At 42.8% G+C, this 9646-nt stretch overlaps 2 protein-coding genes across 2 annotated transcripts in view; one reads left to right on the top strand and one right to left on the bottom strand.

The window, feature by feature from the left end:
• nudt6 (nudix (nucleoside diphosphate linked moiety X)-type motif 6) overlaps nt 1–77 on the top strand; it is a 14514-nt gene extending 14437 nt beyond the window's left edge. The window contains exon 6 of the mRNA XM_037675620.1: nt 23–77. The gene's annotated coding sequence lies outside the window, so the exon portion shown is untranslated. The remainder of the gene's footprint in view (nt 1–22) is intronic.
• Nucleotides 78–1285: 1208 nt separating this feature from the next.
• fgf2 (fibroblast growth factor 2) lies at nt 1286–9299 on the bottom strand. The gene is made up of 3 exons (XM_037675619.1): nt 8852–9299; nt 4207–4310; nt 1286–1714 (listed from the first exon to the last, which is right to left on the bottom strand). Exons 1-3 carry the CDS (start codon nt 9024–9026, stop codon nt 1529–1531), a joined length of 465 nt encoding a protein of 154 aa, XP_037531547.1. The 5' UTR covers nt 9027–9299; the 3' UTR covers nt 1286–1528.
• Between the last annotated feature and the right edge of the window lie 347 nt (nt 9300–9646).

The following is a 9646-nucleotide window of genomic DNA, read 5'->3' as shown; positions in this document are numbered from 1 at the left end:
CTGAAGACTCGTGGCGCTGCAGGTTCTGACTGGACTGGTGCACCTGACGACTCGTGGCGCTGCAGGTTCTGACTGGAACGGTGCACCTGACGACTCGTGGTGCTGTAGGTTCTGACTGGACTGGTGCACCTGACGACTCGGGTCAGGTTCTGTGGTTTCACCTCAGTCTGGGTCCACAGCTCTTCTGAAAACCTCCTGAAAGGATTTTCACCTACGTTAAAGTTTTACAACTCGTGGTATTAAAACTAAAGGTCATGGTTGGTGTAAAGTAGATTTATTGCTGCCTCATTAAATTATCTGTTAATTTGAAGTAAAACATCGGATCAAACTACTCAACGTTGATCACTTAAAAACGCTTTTTGCACAAACGTCATGTTCTGCAGGTACACTAATATAATAAGAACAGACACTTACTTTGCATCAAGCTTCTAAATAACAAAAACAGAAATATTTATGCTTTACCTATGTATAGTCTTTCCCGCGCACGTCCTGCAGTCGAACTACGGCTGCTCTTGTAACCGCTCACACGTGGAAATATTCGGCTCGTTCAGGAATAGTGCGCTACGACTTTGGGTTTTAAATCCTCAGAAATTCACTGAGATCTATTTAATTCATTTGAAAACATTGATTTCTAAAATCTACTTCAGCTGATTTGCTGCTTTTTATGCCTCTTAACTTTTAGCTTATGTCCAGCTAATTTTAGCTACTAGCATTTTTTGCTATAGGTTTTCTGTAGCGTTTTACTAATTTTAGCATTAAGCTAATGGTATGCATGGGTTTTCTTCGGATACTCCGGTTTCCTCCCACTGACTAAAAACATGCATGTTAGGCTGACTGGTAACTCTAAATTGTCCCGAGGTGAGAGAGTGAATGCTTGTTTGTCTCGTTGGTCTCTGTGTCCCTGTGATGGACTGGAGACTTGTCCAGGTGTCTGCTGGATATGGACACCATGACCCCCACGACCCGAAAAGGAAGAAGCGGGTAAAGATAATGCATGGATGGATGGCTAATGGCTTGCTAATTTTTGCTTTTAGCATGTAGGTGCTGCTAATATTAGCATTTAACTGTTTTTTTTTGTTTGTTTTGTTTTTATGCACTGTTTTACCCATTTTAGTTATTTAACTACAGTTTTGCTCATTTTTGAAAAATGTTCTGAATGACAATAATAAAAGAGTAAAACTACTTTTCCAACCAGAAGATAAATAATTTGTAAAATTATAAACCGAGAAGGTAAACTGCAGATTAGCGAGCGCGCTGTTAGCTTTAGGCTTTCTTTTTGTTTTGAGGGCAGGTTCTTGTTGCTCCGCCGGGGCCGTCAGACTCCGGTAAAGTCCTGGTTTTCCTGGGAAGCAGCCGGGTCAGAACATGCAGCACTGACTCAAGAGTTCGGCCCAACGACTTCAGATATGTTCGGGATTAAACTGTAACCGACCCGTCACGAGTCACGGCTACTTTCGGTTGTGGAACGCTGACGTCATCGGCTTCACATCTCTGCAGTTGTTTCCGTGAAGATCCCTCTGACCTCTGATCAGCTCTTGGCAGACATGGGGAGGAACAGAATGGCCTTCTGACCCGGCCCGGTGTTGCTCCCGGACTTGTACTGACCAGTCCGCTTCAGTGCCACGTACATGTTGGGGTATTTTCTGGAGCGGTAGGTGTTGTAGTTGTTGCTCTCCAGATGTTCCAGGAAGTAGCACTCGTCCGTCGCTCGTTTCTGAGGAACACAAAACAAAACGTGAACGTTCGACGCTTCACTCCGACTCTGCTGCAGAGATTTATTACACAGCTGAGTCCAAGTTACTTAGACACTCACGTCCCAGTAAGGATTATTTAATCCACTGAAATGTAAGAAAACAGTCAAACAAAAAAACTTCAGGGTTGTTCTGCAAGTTTCTATTGAAGAATAAACTTTGTTTGAATAAATTACTAAGTTTAACTTTTTACGACAATAAACCTGAAATCTTACTAAATAATTGTTTTTGAGGAGTCGTTTGTATTCTAAGAATAAAGAAGTGCTTTAAACATAAATAACCCCAGCCGACATGAAAGGTGGCGGGTGATAGTGTAAAGTGGTGACGTTTGAGACTTCTGGACCCACCCATCCATTATCTTTACCCGTTTATTCCTTTTCGGGTCACTGGTGCCACTGGTGCTCATGTCCAGTTATCACTGCACAACAGGCAGGGGACACCTGGACATGTCTCCAGTCCATCACAGGGACATACAGAGACAAACAACCATTCACTCTCTTTCACCTAGGGACAATTTAGAGTCTCCAATCAGTCGAACACGCATGTTTTTGGTCTGTGGGAAGAAACCGGAGCACCTGGAGAGAACATGCAAACTCCACCCTGACAGGACCCCAGCCGGGATCTGAACCAGCAACCTTCTCGCTGAGAGACAACAGCTCTACCAACTGAGCCAGATTCTGGACCGAAAGAAGAAAAGAGGACTGGCAGCTAAGACGAGTCACGTCTTTCCTGTCCTCTGATCCGGCTGAGACGTCTCCACAGATTAAATTAAACTAAATAATCTAAAGATTAACCGAAACAAATTAAAGGCCTAGCAATCTTTGAGAGGATGCATATCGCCCATTGAGTTTAAGAGAAGATGAAAAGCTTTGGTCAAACCTTGTAAATGTTCAAACTTGCGTAAGAACGGGAGCTTGTGTAGTTTGTCACATGATGAGAACGACTCAGCTGCCACCACACAGATTTGATCAATTTCCGCTAATCGGACAGAGTTGAGGGTTCTTTCTGCTGGTACGGTCGAGTAGCTGCATCTGCCCAGTGGGCCAGGAGTTATTTTGCTAACACGAACAGGGTTGACACCAATCATCAAGTTTTAGGCGAAAAGTCTACACAGCTTGGAGTAAATGTCGAGAGCGACGCTCAGCGACTGAGTTTCAGAGCAACGTCTGTCACTTTGGTTGAATTATATCCACGTGGCGGCCATCTTGAATCCAAGAGTCACCGTAATTTCCAGACTATTGAGCATAATGAATATAAGCTGCACCCACTAAGTATAAAAAGAAAAAAATATATATTTTACACACTTGTGTATAAGCCGCAGGTGTCCACGTTGTTACACAGAAAGATTTTTTTATTAAATACGTACCGGTAACATCCACAAACACAGTAAATGTTGTCTGAACAGTGCCTGGAGCACGACTGGCTAAAATAAAGAAGTACAGTAGCCTACCAGGAAAGGTCATTGAACACTATCTTCGTTCCTCCCGCGCACTAAAACCACTAAAGGCGTCTTCGTCAGTGTCAGAATTGAAGAGTCTCAGAAAAACGTCACCACACGTCCTCCGTCTCTTTTGTTGTCATTCTCAACGTCACTTTTGTCTCGAGGCAAATTCGCGATTGGATTTGATCTGCGGTTGACACTTATTTCGAATGGCTGCAAATACTTCGTTGTGCATGTTTTTGGTCTGTGGGAGGAAACCGGAGTAAACCCACGCAGCACGGAGAGAACATGCAAACTCCACCCCGGACCGGGATTTGAACCGGGGACCTGCTCGCTGAGAGGCAGCTCTACCAGTTGTGCCACGATGCTGCCCTGTGACCTATTCAGTAAATTCATTGGTCAGATTATTTTAACCTTTATTTAAACCGATAGTCTCATTGAGTCACAAGGACCCACCCCCAAGAGAGCCGTGTATCGGGCAGCTGTGTGAGCGCCCGGGTGTGACGAGGCTAAATGTTTTGGTAGCATGAAGCTCGTTAGACCATCAAAACAAAAATATATAAATTAGCCGCAGCACATATAAGCCGTGATGTTCAAAGCGCGTGGAAAAATGTAGCGGCTTATAGTCCAGAAATTACGGTAATCAGTTTTAGATTCAGTGTTTACATTTTAAAACATTTAACTTTTTAATTTTAATATCCTGTTTTTTAAAAGTTATAAGGATTACGATTATTCTGACATGTATGTCAATGTAAATCATATTTTATTGAATTGCCATATTGCATTCATGTTTTAACATAATGTTTTTTCTTCCCTTTTTCTCAACTAAGTGTAAATATTATTCTGAACAAGAATAAGAGAGGCCGCGCTTTTATAGCAGCAGCTTCGTGCACGCCGCCCATCTTGCGAACGACCGTGCGTACATGTTCTTGTTGTATCTCGGTGCAGTGATAATAAATCTTATTCTGATTCTAGAATATTTTATAGAACCAAAACAGAGTAGCGATGTCTCACCGCTCCAAACAGCCGTCCATCCCGGTTCATGGCCAGGTACCGGTTCGCAAAGACTCCTTTGATGACCACCTCCCCCACGGAGGTCGCCTGCATCTTGAGCTTTACTGCAGATGGACAGAAAAATATTTAAAATCAATAAACAGAAACCATTTGAGAAAAAACAAGTAATCTTTTTGATAAATCCTAACTATTATATAAAAAGGACTTTACTGAAGCTCTAATTTAAAATATATTCTTAATACATTTAAAACTATTCATGGTTTCCACAAAGCCAGCGGCCAAAATGAGTAAATATATAAATAATACATCCATTAGTAAAGCCAAAATATATTTAAGGGGTTACAGGAAATAAATAAAAAAAGAGCAGAATAATCAGATTACAAGAAGCTCCAGAAAGTTGTTCTCTTGGGATTTATGACTCAGATTGTTTAATTTGGTGTCATCAAGTGACAAATTTACAGATTCAGACTAAATAAATTCAAATTATTTAAAACAAACTTCTGTGGATTAAAAAAAACAAACAAAAAAAAACATTTTTAAAGAACAAGTTTATTTGAAGCTACTGAAGTCTCACAACATGTAATTATGAATTTTAACATTTGTAAACCCCTGGATGATGTCGTATGGTTCACTTTTGGTAAAATAATCTTCTTCTTCTTCTTTCGGCTGTTCCCTCTTCAGGGTCCCCAGAGCTAGTCCTCACTCCAACTACCTCCATGTCCTCTCTAACTGCATCCATATGTCTCCTCTTTGTCTTTTTCCTGGCAGCTGCATTTCTAACATCCTTCTACCAATATAACCACTGTCCCTCCTCTGGACATGTCCAAACCACTGTACCTCCTCTGGACATGTCCAAACCATCTCAGTGTGTCCTCTCTATCAATCAACCTTTATTTAGACAGGTAAATCCCATTGAGCCTCGAGGACTCATTTACAAGAGAGACCTGATTTCAACAAAGAAAGATGACAACAATGGACAACAGCAACAACAATAAACAGTTATAAAAACTCATACTACAGTTTTTTTTTTTTTTTTTTTTTAAACAAATAGGATGGCTAAAAGGAAAAAGGTAACAAAACAAAAAACAGCTAGATTCCAAGACCAATGTACTAACTTCATCTCCCAGTTGTTCAACCTGTGCTGTACCTCTGATGATCTCATTCCTGATCTTCTCCATCCTTGTCTCTCCTAAGGAGAACCTCAACATCTTCATTTCTGACACTTCCAGTTCTGTCTCTTGTCTTTTTGTCCATGTCTCTGTCTCCAGACCATACAACATCGATGGTCTCACCACTGTCTTGTAAACTTTTCCTTTGACCTTTGCTGACATCCTTTTCTCACAAATCACTCCTGAAACTTTTTTCCATCCACTCCATCCTGCCTGGACTCTCTTCTTCTCCTCTTTACCACACTCCCCATGTTCCTGGACAGTGGACCCCAAGTCCTTGAAGTCCTGCACCTTTGTGACCTCTGCTCCTTGTAGCCTCACTGTTCCACCTCCTCCCTCTCATTCACACACATGGATTCTGTCTTACTACGGCTGACTATCATTCTTCTTTCAAGTGCATACCTCCACCTCTCCAAGTTCTCTTCCACCTGTTCCCTGTTCTCACCACAGATCACAACGTCATCTGCAAACATCATCGTCCACGGAGATTCCTGCCTGACCTCATCTGTTAGTCGTTCCATCACCAGAATAAACGAGAAGGGGCTCAGAGCCGATCCTTGATGCACTCCCACCTCCACCTTGAAGCTATCTGTGGAGGTGGGATTGACTTTTGATAAAAGTGTCTGCAAATTAAATGCGAAAAGAACATTTTTACAACAATTTGTAAAACAAAGTTTCAACAAACCATTTGTAGGTTTTGACAAATCTGGATCTCACATGAAAAGGTTCAAAAGTACCAGAAAATAACCAGAATAGCGCCTTAAGGATAAACGGCGTGAATAATTTAAACCTCCATCCTCCTGGCGGTCTAACAGGAAGTGGTTTCTGTTCGAGCCAAACATCAGCTCGTGTTCCTTCAGCTGCTGCTTTTAGAACCACAGAAGTTTAACGTCACATCAGACGCTGGAAAACAGCGAAGCGCAACTGAGGCAGCCTCGGAATCTCCTCCATCTTTGGAACGAGACGCCGCCTCTCACCAGCAGGACCATTTACAGGAAGCTAAATGAAGGAAGTGGGGGGGAATTAAGAGGCTCTGCTCTAAATGAATCCACATCAGGACTCTGAACACATCTGTCTACAGTTAAGACTCACATCACTGAACAAAGAGGTGTTCTATCCCAAACAAGCCCGTGTCTCCCGTCGCTGAGGGGTCTGAACACTGTTTTTCCAGACGAGTCAATTAAACAGGGACAACAAGTAAACCTTAATGTTTCTGGTGCAAGGTGTTAAGTTGGTTATAAGTACAGAGCTAGAGAGCAGTGGCAGATGCAGGTGAGCAGAGGGAGCAATTTTACAACTAAGGTAAGTTGTTTGTTTGTCACATGCAGGTCAACACAAGGTTCAGAAGATGTTTGAGATTAAAATATAAGGTTTGATAAAACGTCCTCATCAACGCCACGTGATGGCTTTAGGCTCTTTAGTCTCTGCGTCTCTTGTAACAGCGCAACAAAGGTTAGAAAATGTTCCTAGAAAATTAGGTGCAATGGCAGAGCCGCAGGGTGGCCAATGGTGGCCTTGGCCCCCATAGGATAATCCACTACTTAAACCAGTTGGGTTCAAAGCTAAACCATTAACATTAATTCCTGCTTAATGACTCGCAGACTTGTAACACGGCCTCTTGGACAAATGTGAAACATTAACCTCTGCAGAGGAGCCGAAGTGCAGCTAATCATTCCTCAGAGTACTTCAGGATCGTGCCCATCTGTGTAACTGCAGGTACGAGTTGGAGCAGCATCTCGTGCAGTGAAGGATCCACATGTTGCTTTTTATCCTCGGTAACATTAGCAGGCACGTGTTTCCCCAGGAGGAAGAAAAAGGTGCATTCCTCCTCCTCCTCCTCCTCCTCCTCCTCGTGATGAAACTTCAGGACACTCTTTAATCAGTGACGAGGCCTCGGAGGGAAGAACAGATCGGGTTTTGCTTCATGACTTCAGTTTAAAAAAGGATTAAATCGTCTCACTGCACAAACGTGGAGGGATCATTAGCATTACATTAACAAGTTACGTCTCTGTGAAAATGCAGTGAGAGCTGAAGGACTGCTGAAACATGCTGAAGAACCTGAAACTAAATTGTTAAAGCTAAAATAAGCAGAGAACTAGCTAAAAAACAAGAACAGAACACAAGCTTAAAGCTAAAAGTAACAAAATGGTAACCAAGAGCTGAAGGTTTGCTAAAAGCAGCCAAATACTAGCCGATTCCTGGTCCACAAGGGTTTGGTCCTGCATGTTTTAGCTGTTACTTTGCTCTTTAAGTTCTGCAGAAACCTGTCACTCACTCATTCATCCAAATCAAGCAGAAATCAGCTAAAACGTGCAGGACGGTGGCCCTCAAGGACCAGAACTGAGGACTACGACTTATTAAAAGCAACAAAAGTATAGATAAAAGTTCCAGCTAACAGCTATAAGCTAAAAGTAGAAAAAAGTTGGCTAAAAGCTAAACCTAGCAGAACAGTAGCAAACAGCTGATCAAAATCTAAAAGTAGCCAAAGACTGGCTAAAAGCTACAAGTATTAAAAGGCTATCTAAAAATAGCAGAACACTAGCTACAAACCAAAAGTATCAAAAGTTTAAGTAAAAGATAAAAGTAGCAGAAAGCAACTAAAACTAATAGAATAGTAGCTAAAAGCAAAAAAATGGTAGCTAAAAGAAAAAGGCATTCTAAGAGTAGCAAAACATTAGCTACAAACTAAATGTAGAAAAATATGAACTCAAAGATGAAAGTAGCAGAACGGCAGCTAAAATCTAAAAGTAATAGCTAACAGCTAAAATCATCAAAATGTTAGCTAAAAGCAGAAGGCTAGTTAAAAATAGCAGAATGCTAGCTACAAGTTAATAGTAGCAAAAGGCCAGCTAAAAGAGCAGAACAGTTGCTAAAACCTAGAGCAGCACAAAGCTAAGTAAAAGCTAAAAGTAGCATAGGAGACAAAAAAGAGCTGAAGATAAGCTGAAGCAGATTTCAAAGAGAAGAAAGTTTTTGAATGAAACGCAGAAATCTTTATTTATATGGGAAAATATTTGTAAATAGTTAAATACTTTTAAAAATATAAAAGCTACAAAAACATAAAATTGGTGCATCCTTCTTCAGAATGAGCCAAACATTTATGATGGATTAGAATTAGTAAAAATAACCGACAGTTGTTTTCTGAGCTTGAGGCTGACCTTTGACCCGGAGAGCATCTGCGGGGCTTTAATCTGCCGTCTTGTCACACGAAGCACGCCGTGAGCGGCTGTGACTCAGCAGGCCGAACACTTTCACTCAGACTAAACCTGAGGTGAACGTCTGCAGCTTTTACATTTTCCAGTTTTCAAAACACTAAAAATCTGAACGAGTGAAGAAACTTCAGTAAGACGGAAAATCCTCATTTTCCTTCTTTCTCCGAAAGCTTCACTAAAACTTTCCTCTTGCATATTTACAAGGAACATAAAGAGTCCTTGTGTAACGTCCTAAAGCAGAAGAAGGCGACTGGAGGTACTTACTGTGGGGGTCGGTTTTCTCCCGGATGCCGTCCACGCCCCCGTCAGATTTGATCCTCAGGAAAAAGCCTCCGTTCTTACAGTACAGCCTCTTCGGCTCCTTGAAGCTCCCAGGAAAACCGCCGCTGCCGTCGTCCTCAGCTGCGGAGGGAAGTGTGGTGATCTCTCCTGTAGCCATCTCCTCCGGTTCACCCGCTTCCTGCAAACTGCTGCGTCTCCTTCTGTGGGGAGCAGCTCCCTCGCTGTGGCCTCCCACCAACCTCCTCCACTCCTTAACCTCAGAGGTCAGCTTGCCTCTCAAGGCAGCAAGTGCCCTTTGAGTCCTGGGAGTCTGAGACACAAACTCCTGCAGGTTTCTGTCTTAAACACCAGTTCCTCCCATCTGAGGCTGTGTGGCGAAGCGGCTCCGTGGGGAGGCCGAGCGCGCAGGTTTGACTCCGTCTCCCTCTCTTCTTGCAGTGTTTGAAGCAGGGCAGCTGGCTTGGGTCTGTGATGAAGCCTTTTCCCTTTTGGGCCTCAGTTCGCATGCGCCCTAGAAGAACCGTCACACACACACACACACACACACACACACACACATGCTCACACACACGCCCACCAACGCTCGCCAGTTTAACCAGCCAACCCAGAGGAGGCTGGGAAAGGGGGACGAGCAGCTTGTGCTCCACAGAACCAGTGCTGCCATTCATGGAGTCAGAGGAAAGAAACGTGACGTGTGTTTTCAGTAACTCGCTACGATGTCTAAAATGTTGCTCTGTTCAGTAGATGTTCAGTTTGAGGTACGGCCACAGTCCACAT

Source organism: Nematolebias whitei, chromosome 4, assembly GCF_014905685.2.
Source record: "Nematolebias whitei isolate Nwh7 chromosome 4, NemWhi1, whole genome shotgun sequence".
Lineage (NCBI taxonomy): Eukaryota > Metazoa > Chordata > Actinopteri > Cyprinodontiformes > Rivulidae > Nematolebias > Nematolebias whitei.
The sequence above is the reverse complement of the archived record's forward strand: the minus strand, read 5'-3'. Positions and strand labels throughout refer to the sequence as shown.

Excerpts from the sequence above, each read along its gene's own strand:
- fgf2 (XM_037675619.1), bottom strand. The coding sequence starts at position 9,026 with ATGGCTACAGGAGAGATCACCACACTTCCCTCCGCAGCTGAGGACGAC. Across the intron at positions 4,311-8,851 it reads GGAGAAAACCGACCCCCACA|TAAAGCTCAAGATGCAGGCG; the intron begins GTAAGTACCTCC and ends GTCCATCTGCAG. Across the intron at positions 1,715-4,206 it reads ATGGACGGCTGTTTGGAGCG|AAACGAGCGACGGACGAGTG; the intron begins GTGAGACATCGC and ends TGTGTTCCTCAG.